The sequence below is a fragment of the Pseudonaja textilis genome, chromosome 4, assembly GCF_049901715.1.
Source record: "Pseudonaja textilis isolate UNSWEBS1 chromosome 4, rPseTex1.2, whole genome shotgun sequence".
In the NCBI taxonomy this organism is placed as follows: Eukaryota; Metazoa; Chordata; class Lepidosauria; order Squamata; family Elapidae; genus Pseudonaja; species Pseudonaja textilis.
Window position 1 is genome coordinate 63,149,010 of NC_141993.1, and position 15,068 is coordinate 63,164,077.

At 35.7% G+C, this 15,068-nt stretch overlaps 1 protein-coding gene across 1 annotated transcript in view; it reads right to left on the reverse strand.

Annotated features, from left to right (window-relative positions):
- Window positions 1–15,068, reverse strand: part of COL4A4 (collagen type IV alpha 4 chain) — a 71,817-nt gene that overhangs the window by 17,289 nt on the left and 39,460 nt on the right. Inside the window, exons 30-38 of the mRNA XM_087933227.1 lie at window positions 12,717–12,887; window positions 12,364–12,507; window positions 11,205–11,312; window positions 10,526–10,707; window positions 8,024–8,087; window positions 6,798–6,872; window positions 5,820–5,927; window positions 5,036–5,143; window positions 2,776–2,847 (exon numbers count right to left, since the gene is read on the reverse strand). Coding sequence (XP_087789353.1) covers window positions 2,776–2,847; window positions 5,036–5,143; window positions 5,820–5,927; window positions 6,798–6,872; window positions 8,024–8,087; window positions 10,526–10,707; window positions 11,205–11,312; window positions 12,364–12,507; window positions 12,717–12,887 — 1,032 coding nt within the window. The remainder of the gene's footprint in view (window positions 1–2,775; window positions 2,848–5,035; window positions 5,144–5,819; window positions 5,928–6,797; window positions 6,873–8,023; window positions 8,088–10,525; window positions 10,708–11,204; window positions 11,313–12,363; window positions 12,508–12,716; window positions 12,888–15,068) is intronic.

Genomic DNA, 15,068 nt, shown 5'->3' on the forward strand with positions numbered 1-15,068 from the left:
GAGAAAGGCACATCTAAGGTGTTATGCAGTGCCAATGCCCAATTTCTAGAGCACGTAGGATGGGATAAGTTAGAACAGGATAACAATAAAGAAGTGATTATTGAATCCTATAGAAATCCCATTAATTATCCCTGTAACTTTAAGAATAAAGTAAAGAGAGAAATACAGGCAGAGATAGAGCCCATAAAGGAAGAAATAGTACCAATAGCTGAGCAAGCTGAGGAACATGAACAGGTAGTAATTCAAAAAGTCCTCATACAAGCCCTGTAATTCCCAGAAGAACTACACGAATATCTAGACCGCCTGATAGATACCAGGCTAACACAGTGTGCCAGATTAATAAAGTTCCATATACTGTAGATGAAATAAAAATGTATCCTACTAAAGATAAGGAAAGTTGGTATGCAGCAATGAATAGGGAATTGAAATCCTTAAAGGATATGAAAGTATATGAAAATGCGAGATTACCTGTTGATATAAAACCCATTGGCTGCAAATGGATTTTTAAGATAAAAACTGAAAAAGATGGTAATATAATCTATAAGGCACGATTAGTAGCCCAAGGCTTTAGACAAAATGCCAATGACTATGACGAGGTATTTGCACCTAGCCTTAAAGCAGCAACATTAAGGGCAGCTTTAGTGTGGGCAGCAAGTAAGAAATATATAGTCAACCATCTAGATGTAGAAACTGCTTACTTGCACGCTCCACTAAGACATACTGTATACATGAAAAACCTATTGGATTTAAAGGTGAAAATAATAATGATTATTGGTTGTTAAAAAGAGCCTCTATGGTCTTAAACAATCAGGCTATGAATGGAATCAGTATATTGTAAAGGAACTAAACAATATAGGGTTTAAAGCTGGTTTAGCCGATCCATGTCTATTTAAAAGGGAGACAAATGGGAAAATATCATTATTACTATTATTTACAGATGATATTGCTTTGATTACAGAAACTAATGATGAAGCCAATAAAATAATAGCATCATTAGCTAAGAAAATAAAAATCAAGCAATTAGGGGAGATAAAGAAATATCTAGGTTTGAATATACTGAAAACACAGAAAGGTTTTAAGATATCTCAGGAGGATAAGATATCTAAATTGCTAATAGATTATAAGATGGAACTTTGTAAGACTGCAAAGACTCCAATGAGTCAGGATATTTGCAAAATGGATGCTCAAAGTCCCAAGTTTGATAAGGTAATATATCAATCTTTGATTGGTAGCTTATCATACATTAGCAATTGGTCAAGGCCAGATATAGCTTATGGTGTTAATCAACTGGCACGACATAATAATGATCCACTACAATGTCATTGGAAAGCATTAAAGAGAATTTTGAGATATCTTAAAGGAACATTACACCATGCACTGTATTTAGAACCAAAAGGTAATCTAATACTAAGTGCTTATGCAGATGCTAGTTTTGCATCAGAAAGAGACACAAGAAAGTCGACTTCGGGAACAGCCATAATGCTGGGTAAGACATTAATAGGTTGGAAGTCAATAAGACAACAGCATATAAGTTTGTCCACTATGGAAGCAGAATTCTCCTGTTTGTCGTTATTATGTACTGAATTAATCATGTATAAGCAGATGATGAGTGACATGGGATTAACTGTAAATTATCCTATAATTGTACATGAAGATAATCAGGCAGCAATTCAAATGGCCACAAATATTGCAGTAAAAACTAGGAGCAAGCATACAGATTTAAGGTACTTAAACGTTAGACAATCTGTAAAAAGTAATATGATACAGCTGGAGTACTGTATGTCGGAGGACAATATAGCTGATAACTTTACTAAAGCCCAAGGTGCCATTAAGCACCAAGAGAGTTGTGTAAAGTATGGTTTTAGATTGTAAGGGTATTATATATTTATATCACCCAAAAGGGAGAATGTTGGGTATAACAATGATACACCAACTAAGTTTGGGTGAATAAATATATAAACCAAGGTTTGAGTGTTTGTAACTTGTAGCTTTAAGCACCAAACTGCTTGTAATTAACTAATTAAGGGTGCGGTTACAAACGGCAATAAAAGGCAGTAAGAGAAACGTAATCTCTCTGCTTGATCTCTGCTTGATTTCTGCTTGCTACTGTTTGTTTGCTACTATTTGCTACAACTGTTTGAATACCTGAACGAAAGGACTACTTCATTGATATGCTGATATCCTGTGAATACTCAGCGTTGTCTTCAAAAGGAAAGGTATCAGAGGAGAAGATATCTTTACAAGCAGATAAGGATATAGAACTGACTAGTACATGGACTAAGTTACTGAATGGATATATTTGTGAATGACATATGGACTGATTGACAATGTTTAAACTCGAATTGGATTAAACAACTATTTAAACTACAAACAGTGTTTGTCATCAGTGTGTGTAAACCCTAGGGCCCTTCCTCTCTCATTTGGCTGCCTGGCTTGACTGCTGCTGCACATTCTGTTTTGGGGGGTTTGTCCCCAAACACTAACACTACACATATGCACAAAGACTTATTTAGAGTTTTCTCTGGTAATTATTGGTAGCTTTTTTTGTTACGTCATGTATATTTCATTCAAAATACAGTTGATTAATTTCTTGCAGTATAATTGTTTTCTTCACTAGATAATCCCGTAAAATATTAACTATTGGGTATTTCTACTAGATTGCATTAGAAGTAACTATTGTCATCAAGAGTCAAGCATCATACATTTATTAAGTGTAAATTGTTTCTTGATATTGCCTTTGATTTTTTTAAAAAATATATAATTTTCATTCTTTACCTGGGGGTCCTGGCAAACCCTTTTGACCTTTTTGTCCATTTATGCCATTTACTCCAGGTGATCCCGATAAGCCTTTAATATTTTGAGAAAAATAGGATGGAGTGAATTCAGGAAAAGAAAATGATCATTTTATAAAAATACAACAAGTAGACAAATGCAACAAGTAATCAAATGAACAATTTTTCTGTCAAAAGTCTAGCAGATGTAAACTTTTTGTTACTTCCAGTAAAATAAACTAATAACATTTTATATTTTTTGTCTATTACCAATCTATTTGCTAGTATTTCACATAAAATATTTAAAATTGAATGGAAGGTTGGCACTAATGATATAAAATATTCTCAGTAACCTTAGTGGTAACTTCCATAAATTATAATTTATGTAATAAAATGTTCCATAATTTTATAGCATTCATGGGGATCTTCAGGACAAAGGTAACAGCAAAGCCAATCTTCTACTCCACTTCATTCTGTGACATCGATCTTTAGGATCTCAAAAGAATTCAGGCCTTTCAGTCACCCTTGAATGACTTGTAATTGATCCTTATAAGTATACCATTCTGTTGCTAAATTCCTTTAATTTGGTTTCATTGAGAAAGAAATACAAGAAGGAAATAATTGTTTATCTTGAGACATCATGCAGAAGTGTGGAACTTCCCTAAATTTAGAATTGCTGGCTCAACAGTTTTGATGATTCTTAAATATGTATTTCTATGTTATCTTCCATGCATCCGATGCCACAGACTAGAAGATCTCATTTACATTCTGTGATTTATATTTCTATGATTTATGACATGGTCAGGTTAGGGCTAACTTCAGCAAAAATGTAAGAACTATTAAGATGCCCAAATCTTCATGAATCCAAAGAGATTCATAAGATTTTGGAGATTTTCCTAATGACATATTTGGATAGTCTACCTAATATCTTATCCATTTGCAGATACCAATCTTTGTTTTGATTGTCTGAAAAGCTAATGAGAAGGCAACTAGAATGCAAATATCTGTGTGGGTATAGCTGACTCATTCTGTATGCTCTTCCTACCTGGAGATGTGTCAGGCTCCCACATACAGAAAGTGAGAGGAGTAGAGATCTGGAGATAGTTTTCCACCTCCACCCTATGAAATTGCCTTATCCATCCCAAATCCAATTTTCACTATCCTGGTATTGTTCTATATAGCTGTTAAAACAGAACTCTTTTATGCAACCTTGGAAAGTTGGTATTATTCTGATTAGCTAGATATATTTATTGTTTTATTTTATATTACTTGTGTATATTTTATTATAGTTACTGTTTTATGGTCTTAAAACTGTGCATTTTATATCTTGCATTGTAAATCATTGATTCGTTTTAGATTTGATGATATGTAATAACCGAAGAAGTAGGTGTTTGAAATTAACTCAAGACCATATTCTTTCTTCTAACTTGGCCAAATGGGGAAAATGAAAAAATGATAGTGACCCAGTTTGATTATTTTGCACAGGTTTTAATATCATAACACTTGCAAATCTGTTCATTTTGATTTTACTTTTGAAACAAAATTGGGATACCAGTGATTTCATCAAAGTTGTTATCAGGTTTTACTTATCACTTGCAAGCTCAATTTGCTATCATTACTATACTATCATTAATTATTGTTATTTGGGTAGCCAGTGCAGTGATAAGGCATCTTAATGTAATTATAATTATAAAACTCCTACAGTTTTATAATTTGACAATAGCTACAATTAATAATTTGTCTGTGTAGAATGCATATACCTGACCAAATGAAATTGTAAATTCTTCTCAGGTAGATCAGACAGGAAACACAATCAGATCAGCTTATTCTACTTTATTGTAAGGGTACATTAACAACATCTTGCAGTTCTGAAAGTATAACTCTCCTGCCATCTCCTTTACAGCCTGCAAAGTTAGAGAGAGCCCTTTGAGCCTCTTTGTCCACCTATCCACCTATTATGCCTCTCTTATCTGACCATTCCCTAGGCAGCATTTCTTCTTTCCATTTCTCAAGGTCTTTCTCATGTACCATTCTACAAATGATGGAACCTGGATGCACAATCTTTTGTTCCATGTGCAATTAAATTTTTTACAATTTCTTCCACTAAAGATACAAACCTAAGTGGGCTACAGAATAGGTAGGCTACAGATATGTTTTCAAAACATTAGTTTATCCAGTACATTTATATCAACCATCATGTATGCATTTTAATACCATGCTGAGTACTGACATGTGCAATAATAATATTTCTCCACAATATTTACCTTTTCTACCTGGGTTACCAGGTGATCCTGGGAAACCTGGAGTTCCCAAAACACCAGGGTTACCTGGTTCACCTGGAGGTGCTGGAAATCCTGCATCTCCCTGCGCACCTAAAATAAAATAGACATTTCTCATATTTAAACACTATTTTTTATTCTCTCTCATGTTAGAATACTCTCTAATTTAGCAAGATGGTGATTAGAATCTCTAGAGGTAAGATAAATCTAGGAACGTATTCAGACTAAGCTGGCATTTAGCTGGCCATTCTTAAGGAAGTTCAAGTGCCTGCAGTGGCACGCCAAAAGCTGAAGCAGATTGGACTATCAGTTTGATTCTTCTGGCACAGGCCTTCTGGGACACCTCATACATTCTATCCCACAATACCCATTTTGCACTTAAGGACATTCAAATTTAAAAACCTATTTATCAGTTTAAATTTTCCCATATCATCGCAATATCAAAAAGGACAAAAAAGGAGGCTGACATGTTAATATGCCATTGAACATCCTCTGCAATCATGAAAAGCAATTAAAAATGGATTAAATAGTATGGATTTACACAAAACAAAGCTGATTTTCCTTCATCTAAGGTGAAGAAAGGGACTATATTTTTCACATGGCTGTGAAGTAAAATTGTGAATAAGTATGAATAAATTACATTTCTATTAGTGTCTTCTTCTTAGTCTTATTCCATTATTCTTGTGATCACTTTCATTGTCCTGTCTATCATCATACGTCACAATATTTGTTTTAATATTGATGCAATTTTTCTTTAGATCTTTCTCACCTGGGAATCCAGGTATTCCTGAGTTTCCAGGCAACCCTTTGGAACCCTGTTTTCCTGGTTCTCCTCGAAGACCTAATGTACCTTGGTCTCCAGGTAATCCAGGAAATCCTTAAACACTCACAAAGCAATAAAATGTTAATGCAAACATTTTTCAGTAGAATGTGCTTATTGAATTCTCTTTCTAGACAGATGGATATTGCAATTGCCATCCAAATCTAACTATGCAGAGTAATTCTGAATTACAATGAAAATGTTCTAATAACCATACTATTTATAGTCTATAGGTAAGATAATACCCTTTAAAAATACATTTGTATTTCTAAAAAAATTACAATAACTAAAAGCAAATAAAATTCAGTGCATCCCTGTAATGGTTAAAAAGGGAAGCAAGAAAAACAGATAATAAAAGTACATATGAATAATTCCTTAATATATCTACTACACATTAATATATTTATCTCGCATAAGCTGTTAACCTTCCCTGATACACATAAGTTATAAGATCAGACCATGAACTTGAGAAGACTAACTTTAGTTTGACAAAAAATTCAGTTAGAGTGGTGAATCAACTCGTACATCAAATTGCATATCAAATTGTTCTCAACTTGGCAAAATGCCAATAATTTTGGTATCAAAATTCCAACGTAGTTATAGTTTTCCATTTTTTAACTATAGACATTCTGGAGGCGGCAGTCATCAAAAATTCTTGCTCGAGCTGAATTGTCAAAAATGTATATAAGGCAATATCAACCCAGTGTTGGAAGTGTGAAAGGGGAGAGGGGGCTTCTTATTATGCATGGTTTCTTGTGAAAAGGTAAAAAGTAGAAAGTTGAGTGCAAATTTATCCAAAGATGTAAAAGATACTCCAGATGAATTATTTTTATTGGCTTTACGGATGCCAAACTAGAAAAGAAATTAATATTGTATTTACCAACTGTGGTGAGATTATTGTCTAAAAATAATTAAAAACAACATCACCTGGTAATCCTTGAACTCCTATAGGGCCTTTCTTGCCAGGTTCCCCATAATGAGTGGCTGGGTCACCTCTGCTACCTGGAAACAGTGGGAGTTGATGTTACAATCAAAAGCAATCTTCACCTATCAACTGAGCAAATAGATCGCTTTTCTTTGCATTTGTCATGCCAATATCCACCCTTCGGGCTATGCAGGACGTTTCATTTTTATAACAGCATTACAAAAAACTTGAAGTCATTTTACATAATTTAACAAAATGATTCCCCCCCCCCCCAAAAAAAAATCTGACTCTCTCTGTAACTAAAAGAAAATGAACATTATTTTTTTAAAACCTTTCTCTATAGCATTAGTTGTGTGAGAAGAAATTTGAGCCATTTTCTACCACTTCTTAAGCACCATGAATTGGATCCGCTTTTCAATATAGCTAATTCTTTTGACAAATACTTCTATATAAATTCATTTCCCCCAGCTCCACAAAACTGGATATAGTAAGAAAGCTCATGTAATTTTTCTGAAATTCTGTATTATTATAATATGATTGTTAATACTTGGTACCAGTACTTTCTCAGCTGAAAATCAAGAATAATTTCCAGACACTCAGCCTAACTCATTCTCTATCTGAAGTTTTTCTGCAGGTAAGCAGTTTGTTTCTTTCAAAAAGGTATCATAGTAAATAACAGAACTTACTATATTATTTAAACTAGTAGCAAAGAAGGGTTTTTAATTCCTTACTTTTCTCCATTATTTTTAGTTGTTTTGAAATTATGCAATTAACTACTGGAACTTATTTTTCTGTGATCATAAGATGGAATCATGTAATTTTTAATCATATAATGAATAAATTGAACAAGATACTTTTTACCCATTAACTTTTCTTTTTACAGAGGCATGAGACTGGGCTATCAATCAACTGTGTGTTTTATTATGTAATCTTATTGGTTTGCTAGGAATGAAATACCATTGCGTCCAACGTGGATTGCTTTTAAATACATCTGTAGAACATTTCTTTGTCCTCGGTTCAAAATAATTCATTAACCTTATGATTAAGATGTTAATTTATGTGCTTCTAAATCATTTTAATTCAAATTAACTTATCAGCATTTTTTCTGAAAACTATTTTTCAAAACAGTTATTCTGCCCATAATGCCTTTCTTAACGTATATATATGCCTATTCAAAGAACAAGTGATTTTCAGTCATTAGTTATTGGCATTATTATTGTCTCCGTACCTTTTGATCCTTTTTGGCCACCTAATCCTGGATGTCCAGGAGGACCTGATGGTCCCTGTGCACCCTGAAAAGAAAAAAAAGGTGTCATTTATTTTATTTATTTATATTTATTTATTTGTATCCTGTCTTTATTATTTTTACTAAATCAAGGTGGCCAGCATGTTCGACACACCTTCCTTTTCCTATTTTTCCCCAAACAACAATCCTGAGAGGTGGGTTGGGCTGAACAACCATGACTAGCCCTTGGTCAGCCGGTGGGTTTTCATGGCTTCCCCATCCCCTACTTTCTAGCCTAATGTCTTAGCCACTAGACCAAACTGGCTCTTACTGTACATGAAATATGAAATTCTGCTGGTTCTAGGAAATCAGTTAAGCATCATACATGCATCCAGACATGATCATTGATACGGGAAGTAGGTGCTAATGATCTCATTGGGAGCCAAATACTACATAAACAACAAAGATGTAAATAAAATAATGATAAATAATTCTAGTTCTTCCTCTATACTAGTGTCTCCTTTCTAATTTGTACTGTTTGGGTAGGAAATATTTGTCTTGGGTCATGTAAGGAGGAGAATTTTATCCAATATGTTGCCCAGGAATTTTACTAGAACTAGAAGCTGATCTTCCCAGAGTCCTCAGCAATTGTGTATGCAGCAATTCCTAAGAAATACAACTTTTTAGTATAAACAAGTGAGGAATTTCTTTAAAACAACAACAACAACATTGTGCCTTACTGTAGAATCCCATCTAGTTTCTCCAAAATATTCTCTATTACTTCAGTTTACCTGTATTTTTTTTCTGGATACTTGGCTGTGCTTCCCAGCAAAGTACTGGGCGACAATTTCCATCACTATATTTCTAAAATGGTCTCTGGATTCACTAAGTGGCTCAGAAGCATTGTTGGAAAAACTTGCAGGTAGTCCCTGACTTATGACTGGTTGATTAATTACCATTCAAAATTATGACAGTTACTGATGACCAGTTCTCGAAGTTCTGACCACCATATCATTTGGGACACAGGGCAACAAACTTGTGCTTGCATGTGACTGCAGCATCCTATGGTCATATACACATTTTGTGTATTTTTGCCATTTTCTGGCAAAAAAAGCCTATTGCATAAGCTGAATTCAGACTTGCGACCATGTGATTTACTTAATGACTACTTGATTACATTACAACCACCTGATTCACTCATGACCATGGTAAATTGAGTTCAGTCACCTAGTCATTTGACTTACAATCACAACAATTTATGACCACAATTCTGGTTGTAGTTGTAAGTGAAGGATTACCTGTATTCTTGAGGCTCATACTTTACAACTTGCCACTTCCATTAAAATCAGATCGCACTCGTGGAGCTGTTACTAAGCACACTCGCAGGGATTGGGACTCTTACTAATTATTTGATATAATAGATATTTGGGGAAGTATTGCCCAGGCAGATTAGAGAAAATGTGTGATTTTCTGGAGCGGTGGCCCAGAGGTGGAACTCTTGCCTCACAATCAGGAGGCTGTGAGTTCATATGATGACCCAGGGTGGGATACAAAACAAACACAGTCACAGAAAACAGTTGAAGCCCCTTTTATTCCTTCACTTTGCTTCCAAGTCCAAATATCTTTGATGGAAGACAAAAAAACTCCCACACAAAGAGTTACACGGAAAAGGAAAAAAGCAACACAAACCAGGCAAGATAAGGGCTGGAGGATGTCCACAGATAACACATGCTGGGATGGACACCAAACTCAGAGAGGAACTATAAACTAGAGATTTTTACACGCTTTGTTTCCAGCGTTCGCCAGTATGCAGGTCCATACTCTTATTCAGTTGTCACAGCTGCAGCCCATGAAGAGGAACAAGGCCCTCTCCTCCTGAGTAGACCCTTATCCTCTCCTCCCTGCGTGCCCTAGAATGGAGAGAGGATGGGCCTGGGTCCTCCTCTGACCGCTCAGTCGGCCTCTGCCCTTCCCCAGCTTCCTCCACAACCTACGGAGCCACACTTCCACTCCCTGTCGACTGTTCCTCCTCTCCCTCAGAGTCAGTCTCCACCAGGGGCATGACAGTTCAGTAGAGGCAGATATTTTTTCTCTCTGGGCACACTGAGAATATATCTCCTGAAAAAACTTCACATTGGCACCAGGAAGGGCATCTGGCCAGTAAATACTCTGCTCCATTAACTTGCCCAGACTCCACCCTGCAAGGGATTATGGGGTCATTAAAAGAGGATGATGATGATGTATGATTGCATGGTCCATGAAAATTTAATAGAAAATAGTCATAAAAATTTAAAGGTCCCACAAGACAGCCATAGGTGAATGTTATGTCCCACTGCTTCTCCCCTTGGATTCTAGGAGCTAAGAAAAAGCAGCAGTATTTTATTATTACAGCGTACTACAGAACTATATTACAATTTCATACATCGTACATATGAAAATACGCATGATGTCCAACTCTACAGCAAGTACAAAAATAAATGTGGTATAACTGTCTTCTGGGCATACCTGATCGCCTTTTTGTCCTTGGAAACCAATTATCCCTGTCACACCTGGAGGCCCTGGGGGACCTTGCGGGCCCTGGGAACCAGAGTCTCCAGCATCGCCCGGCTGGCCCTTTTGAGTGCCTGGAGCTGCTTGTTTGCCTGGTGGTCCCGGGATTCCTCTGAATCCAACATTGCCTTTATCACCTGAAATTATTTCACATGCATTGCAATATCAAATAATAAAATAAATGTTCTTAACACGAATCTTACTCAGCATTCATATTTTTCTTGATTTTGTACATTAATTATAGGCATATTTTATATTGGATTTTACTCTAGATTTTACTGGCTTTTGTGGGGTTTTTTTTGTGTTGTTTCATGTAACTCCAAATAAAGGGAAGGCACAAAATCATACCACTGAAATTTGGTAACTGCACTAAATTTTGGCAACATTGTCTTGGGTTTCTCAGGAGCATAATTAGGGTGCTGAGGGCAAATGCAGCTTTCAGGTTCTCAGTTTGTACTGTTTTAACTGATATATATGTAATGAAAAGGCTTAATGTTATTTTTGCACCTTGATGCCTCAATAATTTAGTTTCTCTCAAAAGTACAATATCTTGACAATGTTGGATGGGGACATGGAGGTGGAAAAATGTCTTGAGGCAGCCTTATTAATATATGTACCTAATTTGTATGCTTACCTTGGACCCCTGGTAATCCCTCATCACCAGGAAAGCCTAGTTCTCCATTTTGTCCTTTTACTTGCAAGATACTGATGCTGCCCTTGTCTCCTGGTAATCCCAGTTCACCTTCAAAATAGAATGTATGCAACAATTTACTCACAATATAATTGCTCGAAGCATACCCACCTCTGCCTCTGAGATCTCCAGGGTGATATAAATCTTAATTGTGCGAAGTAAATACCACATTTTAGATATGTGTTTATTTGACGCTTAAAGGACAAAAGCATCAGAATTCTGAAAACATTTTGATTCACTTGGTAAACAATAAAGATGAACCATTGATGTTCACAGGAAGCAATAACATGCATTGTTACTTCATGAAACAAATTCCACCAACATCACATTATAGGGAGCTTGCATTGTAATGTAACAAAACACATTTTTCTCATGTTGATGAAATCTCTGTATTATATGGACACCCTACATCAATCCTATATCAGCAACAAGAATGAAGAACCCACTAGATGAAATTCTAATCCCTTATTTTTTAAAAAAGCTACCCAACCAACCATCCAAACTTTTTGCTTAACTTCTTAAGGCAGTATGACAATGTGTAATCAGGACTACATCATACATTGAATGCCGTCATTCTAGAATAATAAGATACTTATCTTTAATTCAATTAAAATAATTTAATTGACAGTTTGTTTAGTGACCATTTAAAATTAGAAAGACACTGAAAAAAGTGATATGATCATTTTTCACACTTATGACCATTATAGCATCCCCACAGTCATGTGATTTACATTTGGATGCTTGACCACTGACTCACATTTATGACAGTTGCAATGTCTAGGAGTCATGTGATCCCCTTTTGCGACTTCTGATGGGTTTCCCTATTAACTTTGCTTGTCAGAAGGTCGCAAAAGGAGACAACTGTGTTATTAATTTAACAACTGCAGTGATTCACTTACCAAATGTGGCAAGAAAAGTCATAAAAAAGGACAACAAATTTGTCACCTAGCTATTTTCGGATAAATTGTGGTTATAAGTTGATGGTTTTCTGTATATGCTACCTAGAGTCATATACAATTGATTCAGACAGCCATATATATTTGAGAGATGAGAGATAAGTGAGAGAGAAAAGTTATTCATAAGCCAATATTATTCTACATACCGTTGGAACCCTTTCTCCCAAATTCTCCAGGGGGACCAGACAGACCAGTTTTTCCTTCCACTCCTTTTACACCTGGTTCTCCCATTTCTCCTGCATTTCCTGGGAAGCCCGGGAAACCTTGCATGCCTTGGGATCCTTTGTCTCCTGGACAGAACATTGAGACAAAGGGGACCATTAAGTTATACAATACCGACGTATCGCCTGGACTCCACAACATATTGACTTATGGCTTGTCCAACCCAAGTTCCATATTTTTAGACTCTGAAACCCCAAATCAACCAGCCCATATCCATTTTACATATGTGTTATACATGATGTCTACATTTAAACCTTTTTATTAGAGTAATATACACCTTTTGTTCCTGGAAGACCTGGCAGTCCATTTTCCCCTGAAAATCCTGGATCTCCTCGTAAGCCTGGAAAGCCAGGTGGTCCTAGGATCCCAGGGGCTCCTGGCAATCCTTTCATTCCGGCTGGACCTGGTGCTCCCATATCTCCTTGAGGACCTTTAACACCCTTCAATCCTAATGGGAAAATACAGCCAGCAATATATTATTCCATTCTTTCCAATGCCACATTTAAAAACGGAATTCTTCACTCACCACATCTAGATATCCCAGAACTGGAGGAGGCAAAGGAAAGCAGACAAGATAGGGAAAATCACAATGGTTTAGGACAACTTTTAAAACTTTTACAAGCAAAATTTGAAATTCTTGAGCCAAGTATTTAGAACTATAGTGATGTTGCTTCCTTCTATAAGGAAAGTATTCCTGGCAATCCAATTATTTATTGATTATATAATTTTCCAGCAACCAAAATGACACCTATATTCATTGATGAAGTATACAGAAATCAAATTGACTATATTATTGGTACAAGGAGGTGGAAGATCTAACAAAACAATGCCAGCAAATCTTCAGAATGATATAGTAGCCAACTGAGTGGAAGAGGTCATTCTACATACTAATAATACCCAAAACAGACTTAAAAGTGTGCCAATAATCACACAATATCCTTACTTGTCATCTAACACAGATTACAGTGCTACCTGGAAAAGGAGACGCCAATGTCCAAATTGGTTTTAGAAAGGGCCAGCTATAAGAAACATCACTAATGCATGTTGGATAACAGTGAAAGTCAAACAATGCTAGAATGATGTCAACTGTGCTTCATTGATTATAGAAAGGCCTTTGATTTTGTTGATCATATCAAACTGTGGAATATGCTGATAATAATAGGAATTCCATTGTCTTTATACCTGTACAAATCTATACAAAAGTCAGGAAGGCACAGTCTGGTACACAGGGTAGCCATATGGTGAAACAGACTGGCTTCAAAATGGCAAAAGAGTGAAACAAAAAGCTATATACTTTCATTTTATATATTTAACCTATTTTGTAGAGTATATGTTGATAGAAGTTGGATTAGAGGAAGATGAGCATGGTTTTAAAACTGGAGAAACAGCAATACCTGAGCTATGCTGATACTACTCTGATAGCTGAAAATGCAATTGATCTGCAAGTTCTAGTAAAGATAGTCACTGAAAATGAGAAAGTCAATAAGAAAAACAAAAAAAAGTTTGCATATAAAAACCAAACCTGTGAGAAAAGAGACAGCCACCAGTCTTAGATCTGACAATGAAGTTACTGAAGTGATAGATAGGACAGTTCTGCCTTTTAGAATTGGCAATTAACAATAAAGAATTCAGCAGTAAAAATATACTATGGACTAGCACTTAGCACAGTTCCAATGAAAACCTTGGGGAACAAGTTCTCAAATTCTCAAAATACTAATAACCAGGCTCAAATTATTCTACTTCAGATCAATTAGATAAAGATATAGCTCTCTGAAGAAGGCTCTAATGCTGGGAAAGAGTGGGAAAAAAGGATGACCAGAATCAAGGTTGATGGAATTAGTTGAAATGATGATGGGTGCACCATGGAAGATCTGAAGGATCATACTAGTATAGATTGTCCTTGAGAAAATCTATCTTCGTGGACGCTGACACACATGCATGTATACAGTATGTACATACGCATATACGTGTGTGTGTGTATAATATATATGTAATGTATGTATGTATGTATGTATAGTATATGTGTTTCTCCTGTCCTGTATGAAGGACAGGAGAAATTTAGATATTGCTTTCCTGATACAGAAATTTGGGAGGGCACAGCCATAGGGAAATTGTCCAATGGGAAGATCTGGTGGCCTCCAATCCAAACTGAAGTCCAAAAGGTTTTATTCCAGATAGGATTTTCTTTAAACCAGTTTAGAATTGAAAGCACAGCACAAGAACAACATAAATGGTATATATTGATTTTGTTCCCTATGAATGTAGAAATATCACTGCTACTTTGACAGTGCACACCATGATAACATTGCAGATGCAGCAATGTTAGTATGCACTTGACTCTGTGTACATGTGTGTAGAAACACTCACCTATACATGCATGTAGAGACAATGTAGGGTGATGATGATAAATGTGTGACTATGCATGCTTACACCTGCATGTATATAAACAAGTTTGAGAAGATTTGCATCCCCATTGTATATTTTGGCTTGTTGAACATTTCCCTGCCTCACAAAAACTGGGAAAGAAAGTTAAATGTTCATGTACATAAATGTTTAAATTAGTTTGGATTTATCTCTAATCTTGACATAGCCTTCAATTAAACAACAACTTAAAAATCAATTTTAAGAA